The sequence below is a fragment of the Anser brachyrhynchus genome (genome assembly GCF_964034855.1).
Source record: "Anser brachyrhynchus genome assembly, chromosome: 11".
Lineage (NCBI taxonomy): Eukaryota > Metazoa > Chordata > Aves > Anseriformes > Anatidae > Anser > Anser brachyrhynchus.
Genome location: NC_137706.1, coordinates 8606264 through 8620262, shown reverse-complemented (window position 1 = coordinate 8620262; position 13999 = coordinate 8606264). Strand labels below are relative to the sequence as shown.

At 47.8% G+C, this 13999-nt stretch overlaps 2 protein-coding genes across 11 annotated transcripts in view; one reads left to right on the top strand and one right to left on the bottom strand.

Annotated features, from left to right (window-relative positions):
- ETFA (electron transfer flavoprotein subunit alpha) overlaps positions 1-9937 on the top strand; it is a gene marked incomplete at its 5' end in the record, with an annotated part of 35770 nt that extends 25833 nt beyond the window's left edge. For all 3 annotated transcript variants that reach the window (XM_080551387.1, XM_080551385.1, XM_080551386.1), the window contains 3 exons: positions 4656-4721; positions 8745-8825; positions 9731-9937. In XM_080551387.1, the coding sequence (XP_080407513.1) occupies positions 4656-4721; positions 8745-8825; positions 9731-9769 (186 nt within the window). In that variant the 3' untranslated portion in view covers positions 9770-9937. The remainder of the gene's footprint in view (positions 1-4655; positions 4722-8744; positions 8826-9730) is intronic.
- A 188-nt stretch (positions 9938-10125) lies between these two features.
- Positions 10126-13999, bottom strand: part of TMEM266 (transmembrane protein 266) — a 78446-nt gene continuing 74572 nt past the window's right edge. For all 8 annotated transcript variants that reach the window (XM_080551351.1, XM_080551350.1, XM_080551352.1 and 5 more), the window contains 2 exons: positions 13510-13560; positions 10126-11206 (listed from right to left, as the gene is read on the bottom strand). In XM_080551351.1, coding sequence (XP_080407477.1) covers positions 10614-11206; positions 13510-13560 — 644 coding nt within the window. In that variant the 3' untranslated portion in view covers positions 10126-10613. The remainder of the gene's footprint in view (positions 11207-13509; positions 13561-13999) is intronic.

The window sequence follows — 13999 nt, the reverse complement described above, 5'->3', positions numbered from 1 at the left end:
GTGGATTCTGGAGCCAGTTGTGCAAACTCACGTACATGAAATCTCATGGACTTTCTGTACATGCTAATACGTATGTTGGGTACCTTTAAATCAGAAATGGCAGTTTAGAGGATGACTAAGAATTATTATTTCATTTAGATGATTAGCATACAGTGACTTTCCCTTCAAGGCATGCTGGGGTCATGTTTTTAAAAGGCTGTGGAAAAAAACTGCAATCCTTAGATGAATACTTTACATAGCAAATGAGAAGTTGCATTCTTGATTTGGAATATTTCCTTTAAATATGAAACATTTGAGGCTTGGAGTTGTATTTCTGCTTAGGGTTGTTCTGATGTAAATCTGTGCTTACAAGATTTGAGGTCTCACTTGGGACCCTGGCTCCCACTGGTGTCCTGTAGGATGCTATGCGGCAGGACAAATTATAATTCTGTTGCTGTGTGCCGGTTTACTGGCAGAATCAGCTTTGTCTGCTGCTGTAGCCTGTGTGAGAAGCTTAATGGGTATGTTACGTGCTGATGCTCCTGCCTTCACGTGGTCCCATTACTGATGCACCAAGCCCTTTCTGCAGTAGTGCATCTGTAACATAAGTATTTCCTGATTGTGCCTGCCTGCCCTCTGCTTCATCCCCTCTTAGGCTGTTTGGTCTGTTCAACTTCCTATGTTGCTTCTTTCCGTCATTCTTTCTGCTCTTTCTTACCATTAGCTCTTTTCTCAGTCGTCTATGTCTGCTATCCAGTTCCTGCAAAGTAAGATTTGTGGCATGGTGGTGACATGTATAATAAATATTTTCTGTGCAAAATTAAGTTAGTGTGAGGGAAGACAACTCTCTGATTTGATGCCATGCCCTCACCAAAACTGTGATTTTCCTTTTTCTCCACTTAAATTACTTTTGGGGTTTCATCTCATCTCAGACAGTGCAGTGAACCCCTTGATACAGAATCTGTTTGCTGTTTTGTTATGCCATGCTTGTGTGGCACAGTGCTTGCGGCAGCTCTTCAGTGATAACTGGCCTGTGTGCAAGCACCGTGGAGTTGATAAATGCCACTCCACGTACTGAACTCTGCCATAAATGCCTTTAATTGTGGGCTGTGCACCAGCCATGTGACAGCAGTAATTAGAGCAGCTTCCAAGGGTCCAAAAAGCAGGTGTTGGTGTAAAGCCATCTTTGTTGGAACCTGAGAGGTGTGATCCAGATTCTACTTGTGCTGGTTTGTTCTTGGCACGAGTCTCCTACACAGACAAGCCCTGAAAACGAGCGGTTGAATTCTCTCCTTAGAGAGCACTGAACAGTCCCGAATCCTTATCATTCAGTTCTTGTGTGTCCTTTGTTCCACCCTTACTAAATAATAATAGTAGAACATATTTAAATAGTAGAATAGATTTAAACTAAGATTTAAGCAATCAGATCTCTTTTGCAGTATTGGACTACTGATAGGAAGCATACCATCATATGTGTTATTTGTGTGTAAACAGTACTGAAGTGATCTACTGTAAGTAGAGACAGTAAGGTGGGTTGAGAACTGGCTGACTGGCCAAGCTCAGAGGGTGGTGATCAGCGGCGCAGAGTCTGGCTGGAGACCTGTGACTAGCGGTGTTCTCCAGGGGTCGGTGCTGGGTCCAGTCTTGTTCAACATCTTCAGCGACAACCTTGATTGAGGGAATAGTGTCTGCCCTCAGCAAGTACCCGATGATACAAAGCTGGGAGGAGTGGCCGACATGCCAGAAGGCTGTGCTGCCATTCAGCGAGACCTGGACAGGCTGGAGAGCTGGGCAGGAAGAAACCAAATGAGGTTTAACAAGAGCAAGTGTAGAGTCCTGCACCTGGGAAGGAACAACCGCACGTATCAGTACAGACTGGGGGACGACCTGCTGGAGAGGAGCTCTGTGGAGGAGAACCTGGGGGTCCTGGTGGACGACAGGTTGACCATGAGCCGGCAGTGTGCCCTGGTGACCAAGAAGGCTAATGGGATCCTGGCATGCGGAAAAAGGAGCGTGGCCAGCAGGTCAGGGGAGGTGATCCTCCCCCTCTACTCTGCCCTGGTCAGGCCTCACCTGGAGTACTGTGTCCAGTTCTGGGCTCCCTGGTACAAAAAAGGCAGGGATCTCCTGGAAAGAGTCCAGCGGAGGGCCACAAAGATGATACGGGCCTGGAGCGTCTTCCCTATGAGTAAAGGCTGAGAGACCTGGGGTCTGTTCAGCCTTGAGAAGACTGAGAGGGGATCTTATCAATGTTTACAAGTATCTTAAGTGTGGGAGACAGAGGGATTTGGCCAACCTCTTTTCAGTGGTTTGTGAGGACAGGACAAGGGACAATGGCCACAAAATGGAGCACAGGAAGTTCCGCACCAACATGCAAAAGAAATTCTTCACGGTGAGGGTGATGGAGCACTGGAACAGGCTGCCCAGGGAGGTTGTGGAGTCTCCTTCTCTGAAGATATTCAAGGCCCGTCTGGCCGCCTACCTGGGCAGCCTGCTCTAGGGAACCTGCTTTGGCAGGGGGGTTGGAGCTGATGATCTCTTGAGGTCCCTTCCAACCCCTACGGTTCTGTGATTCTGTGAAGTGTTAGAAGCTAGTGAACGGACCAGTTATTTTCACTATAGAGCCAAAAGCCCGTAACCTAGAAGGGCACGACTTAAAAGCATAATTAAGGCTTTTTAGACAAACCTGGTGGTTTATAGATGTCCTTTTAATGAAACACCCTTGTCTTTCCCAGATATTTTAGTAGAATATATATGAAGGCTTCTGGCTCCTGGTTAGCTAGATTCTTTCCAAAGACTGAACTTTACGTTGTTAAACAGAGCGATAAGAGTATCTGGTAGTCTAGATGACTGGCACTTAATGAATTGCTCTAAAAAATCAAATCACAGTAATGCGTTTTTAAAAAGAGCTTGTATTAAAGATTATAGGATGTTAGAATAATGTCTTCTGTAACATCTGTTGTTTTATATGGTATAAATAAAATATTTCATTCTTACTACGAGATCTTATATGTACGTATTATGTTACATTGCAGCTGTGGTTGAAATGGGTTGATCTCCAGTGCTAATCTACACACTGAAAAGCAACTGAGACTAAGAAATTTTTGGGTATCTTCAACAGCTGTGTGGTTTTGTGCAAATATGCAGACTAGATTCTGCGTTTCAATTTCAAAGCAAGCCGACTTAATACAAAATGCTTCGTTCCTGCTCCGTTACCCTTCCATTTAGTTGTTACAGGAGATAGTTTTTCTAAAAAAGTATAGAATATTCTTCATTCATATTTCACTGTTCGTATTTAAAAGCCAACATAATAGGTGAAATCTGTAGCTGTAGAAACATCAGAAAGCAATCATCTGTTTTCTGGAATTGATATGGTGACTATCAGGCCTATATGGAAGATATAGTCTGCAATTTCTCTGTATTTGAACACCTTCGTTTGCCAGCCTATTCTGTAGTCCGTCCCTGTTCTACAGCTGTGCTGCACTTTGTTCTGTTGTGTTAAAAGCCACTTAGCTGGAATGTGCATCTTCAGTTGCACAGTGATGAGATCATTTTAATTTCTTGATGCAGATTTGCGTGTGCTTAAATGGGGACTAACTGTGGCACTTTTGAAAAAGAACTTCTGCTAGTATTTAAGGTTGCATCTTTCGAAAGTATGTATAAATGCAACCTTGTAATTGTTTTTGACAGATGATCCCCTAGCTACTTTTGTGTGTTCCAGTTGCTGCTTTTATGATGGATTTAGTGAGAAGTAATCCCTTTATTTTTTCTTCTGTAAAATTAGGTAGGTGAACAGTGCAGGTTTGACTGTTACTTGAAATGGTGGTGGTGGGAAAGCTGCCACCGAATTGAAAATATACTTTGTTTTGGATAGGTTATAGCCTGGCTAACTTTTAGCCCAAGGGGGAAAACTGCTTTTCTGCTACAAATTAAGACCATTGACACATAACGCTTTACTTTTCCTGTATTTGGAATGCAAGTCTCTTTGGATATGCTGGGTTGGCAGTCCTGAAGTGTAACGATTCTATTGCATAGTGGTGCCTACCTGGAAAGTACTTCTTTACTCATCCGGTATAGGTGTTGATAGTGAACAGGGGAAGAAAAGTGTTAGGGAATGTGTACATTGAGGTTTGGGGTAAGTAATAGAAACTATCGCTACAAGTAGAAATTGTACTCACAGCCCCCAGTGTCTGAAGTATTTTATCCTGCCAGATAGAAAAATTTATTAATGGTGTAAACACCCATATTTCAGCTTTGTGCATTGTCTTATTCTAGGAGAATCATGGAGGGAGTCCTCAGGCAAAAGAGCCTTGTTTTTTCTCTTTAGGAACTGCATTTATGTGGTTATAGGTTATCTTGCTTAATAGTTGTTTTGGGAATCTCCTGGGTTATGGGTAGCACTGATTGCCCTATCCTGTAGCCAAGCAGTGTCTTATGTTTGATGCAGATCCCCGTTTTTCTCATCTGTCTTTGGCAGATGTTCCTTTGGGATTCTCCTTTTACAGCTGCATTGCATCCAAAAGTGGGAAAGGGAACCAATCGTGAGCTGCCTTTAATATTGAAAACTACTCTCATGTAAAAAGTACTGTATGTAATTAATCTTGAGTAAGGTTTGTGAGAGCTTACTAAAACTATGCTGTGGGTACCAAAAATGTCTCATTTTTGTTTTCTTCTAGGAACTTTATATTGCCGTGGGAATATCTGGAGCAATCCAACACTTGGCTGGGATGAAAGACAGCAAGGTATATAAAGTTGGATGTGGTAGAAGAGATTTTTGAGGAAAGAAAAGAGTTGACTTTTTTGTTTTTCATCAGTAATTTAACAAGCTTTCCAATTCATTCTGTGGTAAGATTGACGTTTTATCTGCTGCCTTATACCATGCCTCCAAGCCTATCTGAAAAAGATACTGTGGTGGAATGCCTAATGTGGTAGAACAACTATTGCACTAAGCCTGAAGTATTAAGTAAAAGAAGCTTATTGACTTTTTTATTAAAAACCAACATACACACACTCGCCTGAATTCTATACAGTAGTTCCATTTGCATTTATTTCAGAGTATGACATATTAATTCATGCATAACAATATGTAATTGGAATTATGAACTTAGTATTCCATAAAGTAAAAGATGTCTGTGACATTTCTGCATTTAGCCATTCAAATGGAAACCTATTATAAAATGGCAGTAAAACTTTAAAAGGTTTAACTCATTAGTTGCCAAAGCACATCATCTGAAATTGGAATTGCCAGTTCAGTCCACAGTGCAGTGTTTGGAAAGAGTAGCAGAATTACCTGCTGAATCATACTGTTAAATGCCAAACGTCAAAAAACGTAGGTTGTCCTGTCTCTTGCTAAGTATTTTAAGAAGAAATTATTTTTTTGGTCTATATCCAGGGAACTTATCACAAGTTTTAATGGCTTTGAATCAGTTTTCCAGCACCCAGAAATTTGATGAGAGGCTTTTGTAAAACTATTGCCAACCAAGGAAAATATTATAAAACTTTACAGGCAGATCCTTGAAATTGTCTTGTGTTTGACCAGTGACAGACTGTAATGAGTTTATGTGACTGGTATTTGTCCTCACAATCCAGCCTGCGTGGTAGGATGGTCCATGCTTTCTTAGGATTTAGTTCTTCTTGAACATATGATTTATATTATAAATCTTGTTGGGAAATCATCTAGATTTGGGAGACAGCACCCTTTTTGGGGCCTCAGCTTTCTACAATGGGGCTGAGCTGTTTTTGCCTTAGTCAACACAGTGGAGAAAAACAACCAAAATGAGAAACTGAGGATGAATGATGGGCAGAGGCAATGAAGGTCACTCTTAAGATAGAGCAATGTGAATAATAGCATCTGTAGCAGTGTATTCTCACTGTTCTTAATGGAAAAAGGGTTGCCGTAGTTTCTTCTTGCAGCGCAGCAACAGGGAGACAACAGGGACAGTCAACATGGAGAGATGGCTAAAGCAGCCCTGATGCGGTACTATCACAGTCATCCCCATTGTCCTTAGCTCCCCCTGGACTCTGATAGGAGTAGGAGCTGATGGGCCGCAGCATAAAAAATGTCTTTGTTTCAAAGCATTTAGTCTCCTGCCTTGATTTGGGTGAGGGAGGGAATGGGTGGGTGGGATTAAATCAGGCACGGACTGAGAAAGGTATACGTAAAGCTGCCTAAGTCTTGATTTGACCCTGTTTGCATTTATCTCCTGTTTCATCTCAGTAAAGCTACCAGCCATACTGGAAACCCATTACTTTATGTGCCAGAATTTCCTTTGATACCGTGCAGCAATATTGGCTGTGCTGTAACAGTAAGACCTCCAGCTTTTTTGGCTTTTTCAGTGCCGTGTTTGGTACTTCGAGATGGTTTTTTATATGAAATAAGTACAGATAAGATTTGTCAATATTAGAGGCATACTTAAGATTTATTTCACCCAGAGATGATAGTTTTTCTACTGTAAACAAATATGTGCATTCTAAAATTGTTTTACTTATGTTTGAAGTGTATTCTGCATTCCTTTTAGCCAAAGCATTACAGGTGTAATTACGGAAAAGATCCCATTTATACAAACATAAAAGAATTATGCAGCCATGGAAACTGTCTTGGGAGTGTCCCCTGCCTTCCATCAGCACTGTGAATTATCTGGCATTGTGAACTTGCACACTTAAGGATATGTTTTCCAGAGTAGTCGGATGCTTTCTACCAAGTGAAATGTGTAATTTATTTGTCCTTTTACAGCAAGGTAGAAAATGCAGCTTTTGAGGAGGCCTGGTGAATCCTTGTTGCTTTCTTCCCTTATTTTTAATTCCCTCCTGAGGTAGTTCCAGCCAGCATCTGCTCTTCCCAAGAGGTGTAACTTCCAAAAGTTTTGTTGCAAACAAGGTGATGCTTTTGCTTCTTATTATGGAAAGTCTGACTTTAGTGATGAGGTAGAGAACCAGATCTCAGTACAAAGGTACTTGAGCAGACGGAGGCGGAGGAAGGACTAGGCTGCCAAACTTAAAGCTTTAAAATAGATATTTTTCAAGCAACGGGTTCTTCTTTTTGTGTGTGTGAATGTGGCATAGTATTTCTTAAGTAGCCTTCCAGGGCTAGTGGGGCTGAAAAGGGGAGCACGCAGAGGGAAAGTCAGCTGGTTTTGCAGCTGAAGGTATCCTTTGTGTTGAAGTAGCAACTCGTGAGAATTTACTGTACCTGTGCGTTTCTCACCTGGGCCAGGTGAGAGCAGGGGCATTGGAGCCATCTGCCTGCCCATAGTCTCCTGCCTGGTTTGGCTGGGCTGATGTCCCAGATGTGTGCTTTGCCATCTTAGCTGGATCGTTCTCCTGCCCGCCAGAGTTCCCGCAGCCTTAAGGACAGAGCCAGCAGCCCCCAGGGTGTCACCGACAGCTGGCCTCAAGCAGGCCCCACGATTAGCCCCTCAGGCCTCATGCTCCTGCGAAGGGCTCTCGGAAAGCGTGGTAGGGCCTCAGAACATGGTTAGAGAAGGTCTTTATTGAGTTAATATCCTGGGATGTCATAACCTGGGTTTTGTTTCCTGTACTGTAGAACTGTACTGTAGAGCTGTTAGCGGAGTGTTAGCGGAGTTAGTGTTCGCAAATGGGGTAACTGAAATAGAACCTTTCAGGGGAAAATACTGCAGGGGAAGCCTTACTGGAATACTCACAAGTCTTTGCTTGTGAGCTGGCAAGCTGGCAGCAGCAGGGCTCTGCTGTAGGTACTTTGCTGCATAAAGGATGTGGTCCTTCTTTATAGCGAGTCACAGGATACAAAAGAGCTGTAAAGAAAGAATGTTTCTGTGGGCTTAAGAACACAGGATTTGTGAACTCGCATCTTTGAGCTACTGCCATTAGATATATGGTACCGAGCCATTAATTTTGTTGGATGAGTATGTTCAGTGGAGGGAGTAAAGCACGTGAGAAACATGAACTGTGGTTACCTGGGAATGGCAGATAAGCCTATGAAATAAATGTTGGGTTAGAGCTGTCCTGAGGACTCCTGTTGCCTCAAATCAGAGTTCAGATTGCAGCATTTAGGTAGAAAGGCCGTTATCAGTGCTGTGGTTTAAACCCATTTGGTGTCAGGCTCGTTTTATGAGCTGTCGTGGTTTTGATTTTTTCCATCATTTATGGAATCTCCCCATCCTGCTGTACATTCGGATGTGGACACCCACTTACTTTGCCTGAAGCCGTCACAGATGTTTACGGAATGATTTACCTGTATGAAAGAGCTGAAATCAACAAAGGCATTTTATGGACTGTCGTGTTGGGATTTAGATCACATTTGTCTACTGTGCGTTTTTCTACTGTGCGACACAGTAAATCGCATGGCCCACTGTAAGTACAGGGGCCTCTGGCATCATTTGATCATACGTGTTTTAAATGCTACCTGATTTATTTCTGTAATATTACGGCTTAAATAGTGCAGATAATCTGCTGTAGTAATTTTTTTCCTAGGTTCTTATTTTGAACAAGGAAGGATAGCCCCGATGTCCCTATGAGCAAGGAAGGGACTTTTTAATCACTGTTATGAACACGTGGCTCAGTTTTGGAGACTTTTCTTGATGGTGGGTTTTGGAGGTGTTTGTTTTTTTTGTTTGCTTTTTTTTTCTTGAGGTGGGAAGGAAAAGCACTTTAAGTGCTGCGATCCTCTGCATCTGGTGGCTAGGAGAGAAGTTAGCCCATGTTTCGTAGATGAGACCTGTCTGTGTAATTCTGACCCTAGATGTAAATCACTATAAATACACATGGTACTTTCCTGTTGCTTGCAGACCATCGTTGCTATTAACAAGGACCCAGAAGCTCCAATTTTTCAAGTGGCAGACTACGGACTGGTGGCAGACTTGTTTCAGGTAAGGCTAAACTTGGAAACGTGTAGGATAACTCATTCAGATACATAACGGTATCTTAAATAGATAATATAATCTACTAAATTTCAAAGATATTTGTGGCAGGGTGTTTGCTCTGGGTTTAAAGAGTTGGCTTTATGACTTCATTATTTTCAGTCTCAGAATTCAGTCCTTGCCAGGATAATTTTGAGGGGTGGGTTTCACAGTCAGCCTGCCCCTATTCTGGTACTCGGACCATGTGCCGTTCTGAGAAATAACTGCACATAGGTACTTAGATGTGTTTCTAAGCTTCAGAAAGTATGAACATGCAGAGTTAGCAGTCTCTTTAGACTGCAGCAGTTCTCCCTTTTGCCTGGGCTCGCTGCCTCACTGCAGCTTGTGACGAACTGGCAGTTTTCTCCTGGAAAACTGAGCTGTGAAGTAGACCATGTTCAAGTGCCTTATGGCTCACAGGTGGGAGCCTGTGCGCATGGCCATGTGTGTGACTGGCGTGAGCTGGTAGTGGCTCTGTGGAGAGGCATGGACACAGACTCTGCCAGCACTTAATGCCATTCCTGAACTGATGCCCGCTGGCTCAACAGTGAGAATGGGCCTTTTTGTAAGCCAGAGACAAAGTCACATTCTGAAGAAACACCATGTAGACAATTTCCTTAATAAATTTTGTACGAATGCATTATTTCCACCTAATGGAAATGTAGCGCTCTTAAATAATTAAGAGGCTCTATTCAGCAGGAGGGAAGCGGGGAGTGCTGTGAGCTGGGGTGACCCACAGCCCGTGGAGTTGTGTGTTACGCATGGGAGCAGGAGGGCAGGGGGTGCCCTTGGGGGGGGGGGGTTGGGTGCTTCACATGGAGACTTTGGGGGGACAGAGGGGAGAGCAGGTGCTACCCTGGCACTGGTGTTTGCAGGCAGTGCCTGAGATGACGGAGCTCCTGAAGAAGAAGTGAGCAACACTGCTGGCCCCCGCACTGCGTTTTGGGGGGTAATGACAAAAAAAAAAGAAGAAAAAATAGTACTGGAAAGTGCTGGTGTCAGCATATGTTTTTGCTGGGCAGCGTGGGTTGGTGAGACAGGTGGTAAGAAGGAATAATAACAAATAAAGGATTGTAGGGGAATGAGGGCCTGTCGCTGTGCTTTTTGTTGTTTTTTTCTGTGTGTGGTGGGTGATGGGATGGGACAGTAGGTGGTGAGTGGGGGGTGGGTATTGAAGAGAGATGACAGGAAAGCGAAGAAAGGAGAGGTATGGGAAAGAAGGAAGGATGGAAAAAATGGGAAGGGAAGGTAGGAACAAGGGAGGCACCAGTGTTTGTCAATGTTTATTGCCATCCATACTCCCTCCCAGCTATGCTCAGCCCCCTGGCAGGGAGGATGGTGAGCTAGGAGGCCAGGCTGGGCCTAGATTGGCTGCTTTCTCTGTCCTGCCCCTGGGCCCTGTGGCTCTGAAGCAGGGGAAGGTCCGTGCACCCTGGGGCTGGACCCAGGCTGAGGGCAGGACAGGGCTGCAGTCTGTTCTCCCCCCACCAGGCACAGAGGGTCCGTCTGGGCTGAAGAGGGCTGGAAGGTCCACTATGCCCAAAGAACACCGTAGGTCTGGGCTGGCCCAGATACGGAGGTGGGTGGGCTGGTTGGGTCCTGAGGGCACCAGGGGGGAGGTGCTGGCCTAGCCCAGGACTGGCACCTACTCCAGGACATGGTCAGGGTTGCCTCCAATACTGGTGCCTTCCCTGCAGCAGCCTGATGACCCAGCTTCGTGAGTGTGCCTGCACAGTGAGTGTGCCTCCACAGCTCTCCTTACGCCTTGGGGACCTTGCCCAGTGGTGGCTTGGGGGGCCCCAGTGCCCCATACTTCTCATCAATCACTGGGGCCCCCTGTGGACAGTCGATGAGCGGTTTGAGCTGGAAGACATCAAGGCTGTCCTGGTTCCTGTGGTTGTAGATGCTGAGCCGGTGGCCCAGGTTGGGGCTGGCCCTTGCTGAGTCTCCTGGGCTGGGCAGCTTCAGGTTGACAGGGTCCAGACTCCTCTGAGCCAGGCAGACCTCTTCTGACAGGGAGGAGAGCAGCTCCTGCACCATGGCTTGTGCCACCTGCTGCTCGGTGCACACGTGGTCAGCCCGCAGGCTGGTGCCAGCCTCCGCAGCATCCTCACAGGTCACGCTGCACTCTGGGGAGGAGCCCAGGGTCTGGCTGCTCTCACTGCACGCCTGGGTACTGGAGCTGACGGTGGAGCGGGACGCGCTGCCCGATGTGATGCTGGCAGATGTCCCGGTGCTGTTCAGCCGCAGCGGCACCTCCACTGTGAACACGTCGGAAGAGATGTTGGGGTGATGGACATCGATGGCGGCGGTGGTAACAACACAGACGGCTGCTGTGGGAATGCCGCTGTCTGCAGGAAGGGTAAGCATAAACTGAGTTACCAGAGGTATAAAAAGGTGTTTGTACATACAGAGTGAGAGGCTCATTTTGTTTCCGCAGGTTACACATGACTAGTTACAAACATTTAGGGTTAACTTTAACGTTCTTACAGACCCCAGAGGCACACGCTTTAAGAACTTGGGCCCACTTCTTCTACAAGTCCTTTTACCTGTGCCTCTGAAATGCCACAGCCATGCGCCTCTTTGAAGAGCTACCACAAGCACTGACGCGAGAGCAACAGCCGTGTGGGCCGCTTCTGGGAGCCGATGCTGTGCGCACCCCCTGTAAGAGCCGCAAGGTGCGTGGCCCTGGGAACGGACCCACAGGCGCAACTTTAAAAACACGAACGTGAGGGCGCCACCAGCACACGCACGGACAAAACCTCCCGCGCTCGTGCCCGTTTCCAGCCCACCCCTCGCTCCCGGCCCTGTGTAGAGGCGCGGTCCGTCCGGTTCCCCTGCTAGCGAGCCACTTTTTGTCGGGCCCCTTTTAAGAACGGCACGCGCCCGAGTCCCCGCCGAGTCCCCGTGCTGGAGTTACCCTTTTAAGAAGCCGAGGGCCGTGCCCCGTGTAAGCCGTGCATTTGGGATCGCGCCTTTTAAGACCGCCACACGGCCCCGCGGCTTCTAAGAACGCCGTTCGTTACCGTTGCCCGTTTAAGACCCTACAGCGCCTTGCCCCTTTTACGACCCCCTTACCACCACCCCCCCCCCCCCCCCCCCCCCCCGGCCGCCTCACTCCTACGCCCCTTTTACGCGCCCCCGGGCCGCGCCGCGCTCCCCGCCCCGCAGCCACCCCCAGAGCTGGAGGCGGCGGTGCCCGGCGGCGCGCACGTGTCGGAGCCGGGCCGCCAGGCGCTGGGCACCCTGAGGCGGGGCCCGCACCCGCACACCTGAGCTGCGGCCCACGCGTGCACCTTCCGCAGCCGGGGCCCACAGGTGCACAGCTGGCAGGCCAGAGCCGGGCGCCGCCCACACCGACACACTTGAGCAGCGGGGCCTGACACCCTCACACCTCTAACAGCCGTGTCCCACGGGAGTCGCCCTTTCAGACACGGGGCCCACGGGCGCACCTTTAGGACCGTGCGGCGCAGTCACCGTGTGCCTCTCGGCGCACTGGGCACCGCGCCCAGCCTGGCAGGCGCCCTGCCGGGGCCCCGCCCTCCAAAGGCCGGCCTCCAGTCATGGAGCACGGGTGCCGCCGAGGGCTGCCTGCCCCTGCCTTTACCCTGCCTGAAAGGTTTCTTTCCCAGCACCGGGCTGGGCTGAGCTACGCACCCCCTCGGCTTGTTTGTCCTGTCCCCGCTTTTCACTCCCGGCTGCATTTGCACCTCTCTGGAGGCCGAACAACTTGGAGAGCCGGGGTACTGACCGGTCCTGCATCTTCGAACTACTGCAAGTGACTTGATGCAAAGCTGAGATCCCTCATCCCTTGGAGAGTTACTGCTTTGGGACAGGCTTTCACGGAGAAACCCAACAGATCATAGAATCATAGAATATCCCGAGTTGGAAGGGCCCCATAAGGATCACCAAGTCCAACTCCTGGCACCACACATGTGTACCCAAAATTTCAGACCACATGACTAAGGGCACAGTCCAAACGCCTCTTAAATTCAGACAGGCTTGGTGCAGTGACTACTTCCCTGGGGAGCCTGTTCCAGCGTGCAACCACCCTCTCAGTGAAGAACCTTTTCCTGATGTCCAGCCTAAACTTCCCCTGCCTCAGCTTGACACCGTTCCTGCGGGTCCTTTCACTGGTGATAACGGAGAATAGGTCACCTGCCCCTCCATTCCCCCTCACGAGGAAGTTGTAGACTGCGATGAGGTCCCCCCTCAGCCTCCTCTTTTCCAGGCTGAACAGGCCAAGTGACCTCAGCCGCCCCTCATACGTCTTCCCCTCTAGGCCCTACACCATCTTCGTTGCCCTCCTCTGGACACTCTCCAACAGTTTAACGTCCTTTTTGTACTGTGGCGCCCAGAACTGCACACAGTACTCGAGGTGAGGCCGCACCAGCGCAGAGTAAAGCGGGACAATCACTTCCCTCGACCGACTAGCAATGCCGTGCTTGATGCACCCCAGGATGCGGTTGGCCCTCCTGGCTGCCAGGGCACACTGCTGGCTCATATTAAGCTTGCTGTCAACCACAACCCCCAGATGCATGGTTGGGTTTCATTTCTGCGACAGAGCTACATCATTGTTCAGTCTCGCTGGGTTTACAGCACACAATAGGATGCAAAAACTCAGTTTACATTTACATTTTCAAGCAAAACTTACCACTGCTAGGTTCATTGTAGTATCGACTGATGTAATTATTCATGTCATCTTCTGAAAAAAAAAAAGGCAGCATCTGATTAAATGGTTGAAATGGCAGACCGTGAAACACACTCCTCTGTCCTCCATGCCCAGAGCACCACCTGAGCTGTCTGCGTGTTGTCGGGCCTGCGGACCAGACCAGGTGTGATTTGGGATGCTGCCCCACACCCCGCCAGCCCCAGTGGCTGACAGGAACCAACTCAAGCGGGGTTTTTCCTTTGGTACATTTCTTTCTTGGACCTCCATGGGAATTGGACCTGCCCGATTAGCAGTGTGTGGTGCGCTCTAAAAGCATTCTCTCCTTTTAAGTGCTGCCTCTGATACCATGTTTCAGAAAACCGTGCTCATCATCCCTTTGAGCCAGATTCCCTTCGTTCCCCTGGGGTCCTGCGGCTACAGCCCTGCCTCTTCACAGCACACTGCGGTTTGCAGGTGAAGGAAACAGATGTTT